The sequence below is a fragment of the Narcine bancroftii genome, chromosome 10 (assembly GCF_036971445.1).
Source record: "Narcine bancroftii isolate sNarBan1 chromosome 10, sNarBan1.hap1, whole genome shotgun sequence".
Classification (NCBI taxonomy): Eukaryota; Metazoa; Chordata; class Chondrichthyes; order Torpediniformes; family Narcinidae; genus Narcine; species Narcine bancroftii.
In genome coordinates, this window is record NC_091478.1 from 8804891 (window position 1) to 8817458 (window position 12568).

The 12568-nt window shown below is 40.8% G+C and overlaps 1 protein-coding gene across 4 annotated transcripts in view; it reads left to right on the forward strand.

Moving 5' to 3' along the window:
* Positions 1–12568, forward strand: part of eef1akmt2 (EEF1A lysine methyltransferase 2) — a 39442-nt gene that overhangs the window by 1462 nt on the left and 25412 nt on the right. For 3 of the 4 annotated variants that reach the window (XM_069899729.1, XM_069899732.1, XM_069899731.1), the window contains exon 2: positions 11323–11388. In XM_069899729.1, the coding sequence (XP_069755830.1) occupies positions 11323–11388 (66 nt within the window). Of the gene's footprint in view, positions 1–8996; positions 9159–11322; positions 11389–12568 lie in introns of those variants that run through there. The other variant, XM_069899728.1, reaches the window with a different exon arrangement.

Below are 12568 nucleotides of genomic sequence, written 5' to 3' on the forward strand. Positions count from 1 at the left end.
TGATACAGAATTAACCTTAATTTCGGTCTAACCTCTTTAATATTACCCAACAAAAATTACATGGGGATCTGTGGGTGTTTAACCCCCAATATTGTTTTCCAAAAAAATTTCTTACTTCCAGCCAAAAAGGTCTTACTCGACTCCCAAGTAGAATGCAAAAACCAACCAACTTCCTGATCACCTCCAAAACATAAATCTGACAAAGTTGGATTCAACTTTTTTAAAATTTTTGAGTTCAGTAATGCCTAACATTAATACATTTTATCTTTTTTTTTATAACATAATTGCATCCAATCATTTTCATCTATTTGTCTATTTAAATCAACCTCCCATCTTAATCTTGATTTATGAATTCCTAACTTGTAAGCTGCTTTTTGAAGTAATATATACATCACCAAAATAAACTTATTCATACCACCCTTGTGTGAGAGATGAGTAACACTGATCTAAAAGAAAAGTGAGGATTGAGAGAGATGAGTAAAACTGATATAAAAATATGATGAGGAAACTAGTATAGATATATGTGTAATGAATAAAGCCAGTATGAATAGATATTAGAATGTAGTTAGTCTGAATAAGATAAGGGTCTCCTAGCCTTTTAGACAGAATCAGCAAGTTCACCAGCATGAATAAGATAAGGATAGATAATAGAATGTAGGTAGTCTGAAGGGTCTTCTAAAACGCTTCCACCAGCGTTGTCTCCACTCCATCCTCAACATCCATTGGAGCGCTTTCATCCCTAACGTCGAAGTACTCGAGTTGGCAGAGGTAGACAGCATCGAGTCCATACTGCTGAAGATCCAGCTGCGCTGGATGGGTCACGTCTCCAGAATGGAGGACCATCGCCTTCCCAAGATCGTGTTATATGGCGAGCTCTCCACTGGCCACCGTGACAGAGGTGCACCAAAGAAAAGGTACAAGGACTGCCTAAAGAAATCTCTTGGTGCCTGCCACATTGACCACCGCCGGTGGGCTGATAACGCCTCAAACCGTGCATCTTGGCGCCTCACAGTTTGGCGGGCAGCAACCTCCTTTGAAGAAGACCGCAGAGCCCACCTCACTGACAAAAGGCAAAGGAGGAAAAACCCAACACCCAACCCCAACCAACCAATTTTCCCCTGCAGCCGCTGCAACCGTGTCTGCCTGTCCCGCATCGGACTTGTCAGCCACAAACGAGCCTGCAGCTGACGTGGACTTTTACCCCCTCCATAAATCTTCGTCCGCGAAGCCAAGCCAAAGAAAGAAAGAAAGTCTGAAGGGTCTTCTAGCCCTAGATAGAATTAGCAGGTTCTGCATATGTAATTAGTAAGCCCTAGACAGTAGCAAGTTCTACACATGAAGAGGTTGTAGCCCTGAGGGTCGGAAAGGTGTGAATTAGAACAAAGGCAGGTTTGTGAATAAGGACAATAAGGATAATGACTTGATGAGACACCGACAGGATACCCCCTGGTCCTCCAAGTTCACAGAAACAGCAGGTAGGCAGACAGGATTGCCTAATGCCAAACCTATCCAGGAGGCAGAAGAATGTAAGGGGGAGGGTATTCCTATACTGAAATCAACTGTATAAAATTTGGGTGAGCCCCAGTGTATGTGTGTATTCCCAGGGTAAGGGGAAGCACCCAACTTTGCATTGATGTATAATAAATATTCTTTGTTCTCAATTTTTGTCTCAAGCAATTTCTGTGAAGGTACTTCTGTTTCTAACACTTGCATATCAATAATTCAAATTAATTTTGTCAAGGTAATATGAAATTATAACCTAACTTGTCAACCAATAACTTGATAATAACAAAAAAAGTATTATTTGGGGCATTAAATTTTTCCTTCATTCATTGAAAAGTAATAAATTTACCAGCTTCAAAACAGTCTTCTGTCCCATTTGACTCAAAATCCTCAAAAATTGATTATCCAAAGAAAAAGGAAGTTCTATTTTTAAATAGAGGCATGTTTTGAGAAATCAAACCTTTTCCACCTATTTCATAATCTCTTTTATTCCATAGTTCAATCAAATGTTTCAAAATAGGCATACAAAGTCCTGCATACTCTTTTTTTTCCTATTGTACTCCATTTGATTTTAACCCTGGCTGGAGATTTATCTACATCAAAAATCCAATTAATAAATTTCAACTGAGCTGCCTTTATATTAGTTCTTAAAATGGGGAAGTTGCAAACCTGAAGACAAACACCCAATTTTACAAAAACCGCTTCATCCCCTCCACCAACAAATTTCTTTTTTTTTTTTTTTTTTTTTTTTTTTTTTTTTTTTTTTTTTTTAAATTTTTTTATTTTTCACACCATAAATCACATTAGCCATGATATACACTATTTCTTTTCACACATATACAGTGACTTTTTCTCCCCCCCCCCCCTTTCCTCCCAAACCACCCCCCCACCCCCCCCTCTCATCCATTTTAGGTATACAATCTAGGTTGCATTAAGCCAGTCAGACAATGTTGTCATTCAACCAAATTACACCAGAAATTCTACTGAGTCCATTCTTTTCTTTCCTTCTCCTTCCATCAACTTAGGTAATGTTTGTCCCCGGTAGGTTTTCGCTATTGTATTTAATGTAAGGCTCCTATACTTGTTCGAATATTTCAATGTTATTTCTTAACCAATATGTTATTTTTTCTAATGGAATACATTTATTCATTTAAATTTGGTAGTTTCTTCCTTTTAATTTGGTTATGTATTCCATTAATATTTAAAGACATATAGTTCAGCGTAGCCCTTTTATATTTTGTTTATCTTCTCTTTCCGTTTTTCCATCATTACCTTTCCTCCTTTTCCATTTCTGTTTTCTTATTTTCAACTCTTTATAAGACAACATTCCTACAACATCTAACATTTTCCTTATTCTCCTATTTCTATCTTATTTATCCCCAATCTCCCCTTCACCTCCTGAGTTGTCCTTTATCCCTTGTCGGACAACCACATCTCCCCTCTCCATTTGGATTTGCGAATCCACTCGCAAGCGTCAACTGATTTTGCAGTGACCGCTATTTCCCCCCACCCCGCCTCCCCCAGAAAAGATTTCACTTTTCATATGTCACAAAGGTCCCTCTTTTAATTCCCTCCTTATTCTCTCTATTCCATTACCTTCCCTTATTAATTCTTGTCTATACTATCCATATTTTCCTCTAAGTACAGATACATTCATGTATGCTCATTGTCTCTATTCACTCTTATACCTCTTTACCTGCATACATATCAATCGTGATCATTTTTACTCTCATTACCCGTCTTCATCCCTCAGTCTATTTTTGTCTTTACCCACATACATATCAGTCGTGATCATTTTAACTCTCATTACCCGTCTTCCTCCCTCAGTCTATTTTTGTAATTGTTCTGCAAATTTTCGTGCTTCTTCTGGATCCGCGAATAGTCTGTTTTGTTGTCCTGGAATAAATATTTTCAACACCGCTGGATGCTTTAGTATAAATTTATACCCTTTCTTCCATAAAATCGCCTTTGCTGTATTGAACTCTTTTCTCTTCTTTAGGAGTTCAAAACTTATATCTGGATAAATGAAGATTTTTTGTCCTTTATACTCCAGTGGTTTGTTGCCTTCTCTTACTTTTTCCATTGTCTTCTCCAGTACCTTTTCTCTTGTAGTATATCTTAGGAATTTTACTACAATAGATCTTGGTTTTTGTTGTGGTTGTGGTTTAGAGGCCAATACTCTATGTGCCCTTTCTATTTCCATTTCATGCTGTAGTTCTGGACATCCTAGGGTCTTAGGTATCCACTCTTTTATAAACTCCCTCATATTCTTGCCTTCTTCATCTTCCTTAAGGCCCACTATCTTTATGTTATTTCTTCTGTTATGGTTTTCCATTGTATCTATTTTTTGAGCTAGTAGTTCTTGTGTCTCTTTAGTTTTTTTATTAGATTCCTCCAATTTCTTTTTTAGGTCTTCTACCTCCATTTCTGCTGCTACTGCCCGCTCTTCCATCTTGTCCATTTTCTTTCCCATTTCTGTTAAGGTCATCTCCATTTTATTTATTTTCTCTTCTGTGTTGTTTATTCTTTTTCTTAAATCCTTAAATTCCTGTGTTTGCCATTCTCTAAATGATTCCATGTATCCTCTAATAAGAGCAAGTATATCCTTTACCTTGCCTCTCTTTTCTTCTTCTATTTCACCATACTCTTCCTCTTCTTCTTCCTCTGGGTTGGCCATCTGTTGTTTCTTTGCTGCCCTTTCCTCCTCTTCTATCTTGTTTCTATTGTCTTCTGTGGTCTCTTCTTGCTGCAGGTGTTCTGCAGCTGTCGTTGCCGGCTGTGGAGATCGACTCCCCAGCTGGTCCCCCCTCCCGTCGGTGTGTTTTTTTTCATTCGCATCGCGCATGCGCGAAACTTCGCGCATGCGCGGTTGCGCACTTTTGTTCGGCTCTGCGAGCCATTTTTGTAGTCCATTATTTACCGACCTGAGGGAGCGGGTTTCTCTCTCCGCAGCGGGCCTCTTCGGACAGGTAAGGCCTTCACCTTTTTCCTCCTTTGTCTTCTCTTCCTCTCTTCTTACCGTTGCTTTCGACTTTTCTTTTTTTGTCGCCATCTTCTTTCCACCTTTATACTCACTTTTCTGTAACTTTTATTTCTGTGCCTTTGTGTTTTCTCTTGTTTTTCCCGACTTTTCTGGAGAGGGCTGGAGTTCACCGTCCGGCCACTACTCCATCACGTGACTCCTCCCACCAACAAATTTCTGAGCAGACAATGAACCTATGAACATTACCTCAGTTTTCCTATATTTTTTTTTTTTTTTGCAGGATTTTTTTTTAAACCTTGTATTTACATAATTGTTTCATAGTATTTTTTGAATCTTGTTCTGCACCATATTGCTGCCATAAATCAATAAATTTCATGACAATAAACCTAATTCTGATGAAACAAACTTCTCTAAAAGGGGAGTCAATCTTTTAAATTCTCTATCACTAACTGCTGCAAAAGCTCGGTCAACACAAACCAATGTGTTGATGGGTATTAATGGAATCAATGGTCGGAGGAGAGCAATTATATTGAGGTGGAAAATCGGTGATTGTCCTCACCATCCTCACAGCAAGAAGGGTCATTTTAATGAGACTGAAAGATGCTGCCCCTCCCACTCATGGTTGTCCGATATGATGGCATGTCTGACTTTGGAAAAATGTTAGATGTTCCACAACTGAAATGAACCTTAACTTTGTTTTTTATGTGGGTCTTAATTACTTTCAAAATTTGTAAGATTAACTTGTTTTTGGTTTTTGACCCCAATCTCTAACCTCCTTTTTTTATTAATAATAGTGGACTGTTGTGTTAGTCAGTGGCTTCCGAAGGGAGGGGTTTGAATTAGATATTTGTAGCACTATCAATTAGACCTGACAGACCAGAAGTCGAAATTAATAGGCTTTAATCACTATAAACTTGGTCATATCTTACACGCTGTCGGCCCGATTCAAAGGCAGTACTGAGGGAGGTATATTAGGTGATACCACCTTTATTAGGAATCCTGGAGAGGGAGGAATTACAGTATTAGGGGTGGGCCAACTAGTACAATGACTCTAATAGTCTTTCACCACAATATTTTACATAGTGTTTTTCTTTTTATCTTTATTTTTAATGTAACATGTTTGTTACATGGTCTCTGTTATATAGTGAGGATAATGTGAACTATTTTGTAACCATGTAAGAATACACCCTTCTCACTGTAGTGCTCACTGTGGGCAATGTGTGTGTGCATATACAATTTTCTGAGATGGTGGAAGCCAACAGTAAGTAAAGTCTCTTTTGTTATTTGCATTTTGCATCTCTAAGTTTTTTAAGAAGCCTCTCAAGTAACACAGACATAACAAGGTGGCAGCAGTATAAGTGAACAAGAATTGATTATTTGTCACTGGAATATGAAGGGGAAGAAGAGAAAAAACATTACTGAAAAAAAATAGCTGGAGCAACAGCAGTTCATCCAATGATGGACTGGGAGGCTGAAGACATTGTTGAATCATTTAAAAAGTTTCAGAAATGCTATTTAGCATTCAAAAGCTATTTTAAAAATGTAACAGCAGGGGAGAAGGTCATTTATATGCTTCTATAAACAGGGGAATGAGGCCTTGACTTGGTTAATAACTGGGAGCTGACAGAGGTGGAGAAAAATGATCCAGAGCAGATATTTGCAAGTTTGCTTCTCACCTTGAACCCAGTTCTAATTATAGAATTAAACTCTATGGCTTAATGCAAGGGATTGATGAAACTGTTGATAACTTCTTCACTAGACTAAAAATTGTTGCTGCAAAATGCAGATTTAAGGATATAGAGGAAAGATTATTTGATTAACTAATATGGGGGAGTGCCCATCCCGAAGTGCAAAAGTCTCTTATAGGGAAGGATAGCTTGAAGCTGGGTGAAGCTATAGACACAGCCAAATGAAAAAGATATCCAAATGTATCAACAGAAACACAATAAAAAGAGGAAATGATTTCCACAGAAGTACCTGCCACAGTGGGAGCAGACTTGTTCACTGAGAATCAAGAGTGGTATTTAATAGTAGCCTGTTACTACTCTGTTTCCTTTCGTCAAAAGGGTGAAAAACCTGAGAATGTCAACCATCACCTCAGAAATGAGAGCGCTCCTTGCTGAACAAGAATACCTGAACAAGTAATATGTGACAATGGAGCAGAGTTCACATCAGAAGAATTCAGAAAGCTGGCTGCACAGTATGGGTTTATTATCACTACATCATCCCCATACTATCTCAAAGGTTATGGATTCATTGAAAGACAAGTGCAACTGTGAAATGCACACTAGTTATGTGTTGCAAAACAAAAGAAGACCCATCCCTAGATCTTCTATCATTATGAGCAACACCTTTAAGGGCTGACATGAAGTCCCCAGCAGAATTTCTAAATGGCAAAAGATATAAAACAACCAAAATGCACCCTCCAGAAGACCAGGAGGAAACCAGAAGACTGGCTGACATGCAAGAAGAAGGACGGCAACATTATAACAAACAGTGCCAGAACTCTTCAGAAGGCAGCATGTGCATATTCAAGAGCTGATGTTGAAAACCTGGACCCCGGCAAAGGTCATCAGAGAAGATGAGACCCCAAAATCATACATCATCAAGACAGACTCTGGCAATCAGTTGAGGAGGAACAAGATGAAGCAGAAAGCTTTAATACCAGCAAAGCCTGCAACACCAATATCACATGAGGCATCAAATGAAGAGACCACAACCACTAATACTGAAACATCAACATAGCAGATGTCAGGGGAAGCACAAGCTAGATCACCTATACATGTACCAGCAACACAGAGCCCAATGGTTGCAGCCAAAGTCATAAAATGTTGAAGCAACTTACTGCCGCCAGTGTGATATCGATAAAGTTCTATTTATTTAAAATAGATGTGTAAATAAACTAGTGTACAAGTTCAGTTACTTAAGTTGCACTGGAAAGAAAGTGATAAAGAACACTGAAAATTTATTTTTCTCAAGAAGGAGGGATGCTATATAGTCAGGATAACGTGAACTATTTTGTAACCATGTAAGAATACACTGTAGTGCACCACTGTGGGGCGTGTATATATATATATATATATATATATATATGTGGGTGTGAACAGTTTCCTGAGATGGTGGAAGGCATCAGTAAGTAAAGTCTCTTTTATTATTGAATCTTGGATCTCTAAGTTTTTTAAGAAGCCTCCCAAGTAACACAGAGACATAACAGTTTTAGTACTATTGGTATTGCTCTACGAGATTTGTTAATGCTTTAGCTTACACCAAGACACAAGAGAAACTTGTCCGTGAACTACTCTTTGCAGATGATGCCGCTTTAGTTGCCAATTCAGAGCCAGCTCTTCAGCGCTTGACGTCCTGCTTTGCGGAAACTGCCAAAATGTTTGGCCTGGAAGTCAGCCTGAAGAAAACTGAGGTCCTCCATCAGCCAGCTCCCCACCATGACTACCAGCCCCCCCACATCTCCATCGGGCACACAAAACTCAAAACGGTCAACCAGTTTACCTATCTCGGCTGCACCATTTCATCAGATGCAAGGATCGACAATGAGATAGACAACAGACTCGCCAAGGCAAATAGCGCCTTTGGAAGACTACACAAAAGAGTCTGGAAAAACAACCAACTGAAAAACCTCACAAAGATAAGCGTATACAGAGCCGTTGTCATACCCACACTCCTGTTCGGCTCCGAATCATGGGTCCTCTACCGGCACCACCTACGGCTCCTAGAACGCTTCCACCAGCGTTGTCTCCGCTCCATCTTCAACATCCATTGGAGCGCTCACACCCCTAACGTCGAGGTACTCGAGATGGCAGAGGTCGACAGCATCGAGTCCACGCTGCTGAAGATCCAGCTGCGCTGGATGGGTCACGTCTCCAGAATGGAGGACCATCGCCTTCCCAAGATCGTATTATATGGCGAGCTCTCCACTGGCCACCGTGACAGAGGTGCACCAAAGAAAAGGTACAAGGACTGCCTAAAGAAATCTCTTGGTGCCTGCCACATTGACCACCGCCAGTGGGCTGATAACGCCTCAAACCGTGCATCTTGGCGCCTCACAGTTTGGCGGGCAGCAGCCTCCTTTGAAGAAGACCGCAGAGCCCACCTCACTGACAAAAGGCAAAGGAGGAAAAACCCAACACCAACCAACCAATTTTCCCTTTCAACCGCTGCAATCGTGTCTGCCTGTCCCGCATCGGACTGGTCAGCCACAAACGAGCCTGCAGCTGACGTGGACATTTTACCCCCTCCATAAATCTTCGTCCGCGAAGCCAAGCCAAAGAAAGAAAAAGAAAAGCTTATTATCATGTACCTATGGAACATTTATTTGATAAAACCAATAAAAATATTGAAAAAGAAGAAAATTGGTGGTTATTTTATTGAACAGTGGAACCGGCCCAATCCTGCTCCAATTAAAAAAAAATCTTTTTGGAACTGAGAAGGGGAACCAAATGCATTGGGTCTGCCTGCGATGAGTTTTGCCCGTCATAAATATGGCAGCCTCCTTGGAGGTCACATCCCCCATGGCTGTTTGCAATTCTTTGGAGAGATCCACTTCCTGGTTTGACCAAGTCATGGAGGCTGGAGGGTCTCGTTGTTGTGTCGAGCAGGAGGAGCGGTCCTCGTCGAACGTGGACTTCCAGCCGTCTAAATTAGGAACAAAAGAGTAGTACGTATCATTGTTATTAATGTGCAATTGCCACTGAGCGTTCAGGTTGGAAATGAAGGTGCGGATGATCCGAGCGGCTGCCAATTTCACGCACTCGGAAGATCCGCGCGTGACCCTGCCCACCAGACAGGACGAGCCCGTTCCCGGGGAGGTGTCGGGGCTCGTTGAACCTTGGTGTGGAGTGCCCGTCCACGGCTCCAGACCGGATTGCTTTTGTTCACTCTGAATCGAGCCGGAGCCATCCGTGGTTGTAGAGCCAGCATTGGGACCCAACTCCCCAGCATTGAGCGCGACTTGCTTCTGCTGCAATCCTGCGGGTTTTAAGGTGCAACTTCGCACTCTTCCACGCAACTGATGCCCTAAACACATGGTTTCCCCCCTCGGCCCTGCCATTGTCTCACTGACAAGACAATAAGGGCTGAATCTGAAATAATAGATTAAAAATCGAGTTTCTTCCCGGCCAGACCCCACAACGAGATTAAATATAACCTGTATATCTATTTATTTATGTATGTATTTACTGTGGGGCCCTAGTTCCTCTGCATCATGGTAAATCCGGCACTGGAAAAGAACTCTGTGGTGCCCCCTTCCCCAGGGGCTTATTTTGCTTAAAGCAGTCGTTCTCAACCTTTTTCTTTCCACTCACATACCATTTGAAGTAATCCCCTTGCCTTAAGTGATCTGTGATTCGAAAGGGATTGCTTCAAGTGAGTGGGAAGGGAAGGTGGAGAATCTCGGCTCTAGACCCAATTGTTACTGAAATATTTTGCTTGAGAAAAATGGTTATTGGCCCTTTTCCTTTGGAGGTCTGAAACTGTGCACCTACCTAGTCAATGAGGTATGATTAAAACAGTGGTTTTCAAACTTTCTCTTCCCACTCGCATACCACCTTAAGCAAACCCTTACGAATCACAGAGCCCTTATGGCATAGGGAATACTTGAAGTGGTATGTCAGTGGAAAGAAAAAAGTTTAGAACTACTGGCTTTAAGGTTATTCCAGGCTTGCTTCCGCAGATGAGAGAGGAGGTTAGTTTGTGAGGTGATGCACTGATTCAGCCATCTACACGATGCTTCTGTACACCTGGTGCATTGCCTCAAGGTTTCCAGTACCTTCCTGGATTTTCCTTTAGTTGGAGCCATCACAGTCCAGAGGTTCCTCAGAGTTAGTGGGAATGTTTTAGACAGTCTTGATGGAATTTTGGGTGCCACCAAGTCTGTAAAAGATTACTAACCATTCCCTCCCTGCCAAGGTGGGTACATGATCGATTAACGGTGGTAGAAATTGGGTGGGAAAGCAACTCTCACCACAAATTTGTGGTGGAGCATGGAGTGCAACCCATTTCGGTTCATTGTTGGCGGTCCCCTTCAGAGGCGTCCCTTTGAAAATTACGTATTGCTTATTACGTATGGCAGACCTGTCTTGCTGGAGAGGTGGGGGGGGGGGAGCTTGTAAATCTCCCTCGGGAACTGTAAGGTTAGGGTGGGAAGCTGCTTGCCTTGCTGGGTGATCGTTACCCAATTATACAAGATCATAGCTTCACTTACAGTACACTTAATCTCAGCCAGTTTGGCAACGAGCTGCAGAGCTTTTTAACAGCTTTACAATAAAAGGACATTGTTTATAGGACTATCTGTGGAAGTAAGGAATCCTTGATATTCCCAAAGTGTATCGTAGTCATGCATGACACCAAAGGCATAACGAGAATCCGTATTTGGCTCCAGCAAGCAAGTATTTTGATGCAGCTGTACATTGTTCTTGTGTGTATGATAATAAACTCTCTTTACTCATGACATTTCCAATATTTTGGCATTCAGACCAAAGAAAGGAAAAGCAAAGCAATTAATCAGTGCATTTTTCTTCCTCAAGCATCTTTCATTTTTTTGAGGAATTCAATATTCTTTGAAAGTAATTAGTTTCTTCAATTCAGTGAGATTACAGATTTTAAAAAAATGGAGTGCACTTGCATTAATTTGGAAAACAGCATACAGCTATTATTGGTAGCAAAATGGATTGTTCCAAACCGCACCACAACAGAGTTTTTAAAGAACATTTAATTATCGCATTTAATTTTTAATGAAATTGCTAGTAATTCAATTGCTTTTTGATCTGGCTCAAACCAGGTGTTGATGTGAAGGTTTGATTTGTGTTTTATTCTTTTTGCAGCTGGGATCATGCATATGAAAGGGAACTCAAGTGCTTTCGTGAATCAAGTGAAACGAGTGAGGTTTGGTAAGAAATAAAATGAATAGAACATCAAGCCTTGGCTATCAGTATCACGTATCCACTTTAACCCTACTCACCAGTACTGTGTTATTCAATTTAAAATAAACAATTCCTTTAAAATGGGATAAAGCAGGGTCGTGCCAGAACAAATGTTCGAGGGGGGGCATCAGTGTGCTGGAGGGAACATAGTAGGAATGCTCATAAACTCGCTCAGTGGGGGGGGTGGAAGGGGTGTTGGATGCTGGGACCTATCTGCTGACGAACATTAACACCATCTTTTTTTTAATCTTCTTGCTGAAATATCCATGAGTACAGAAGCCAGAAATCCACATATTTTATTCATTTCATATTATTGCAAGAAATAATTGAAAGCAAATGACATCTGGCTTTGACCTCCAGAACCAGCCTGTATCAGTAAAGATACAGTATCAACCCAAATGGTTTGGGAAAATTACATTTTGCCTTGCTCTGACATGCCTTGGTATCTAGCCAATTACAACTCAATCAATATAGTCTCTATCATCAAGGAACCTATGGAAGATGTTCTGAAAAGTGCTATAATGTGGCAGTCACTTTCTGTTGATCTGTTTGTTGATGCTCAGTTTGGGGTGGCCATGATCATTTGACTTCAGCCATGGTCCTGGTATACACTGAGAAGAGCTGAATGACTGCCCTTGACATTGAGACTTCATTTAACCAAGTGTCATTAGGTCACCTAGTTTTTTTTTTAATAAAGGTCTGTAGGTATTAATGGGAAAGCACAAAGGAAGCATCCTGGGTCCATCAAGCACATCTTCAATGGCCCTCTTTCTATTATAAGACCAGAAGGGAGATGTTTTTACAATCCTGAATTTAATTGGCATTTCCTCAGGAAGTGCAAGCAGTCTGTACCTCCATGTGGCAAGATCTTGACCATCTTCAGACACGAACTGAAAGCCACAATTAACATTCATGCCACAAATGTTTCAGTCAACCATAATGTCAAGAGAGTCTAATCATCAACTCAAGTGGCAGTATAAGAAGGACACAGATCTCAGTGACATTGTGTCAGGGCAACAACCTCCCTCTATCAGCAAAAAAAATGGAGCTGGTCATTGATTTCAGGAAGTGGGACCAAGTATATACCCAGTAAAAACAATGCTGGAGAAACTCAGCAGGTCCTTTATATATTGTAGCAAAGAAAAAA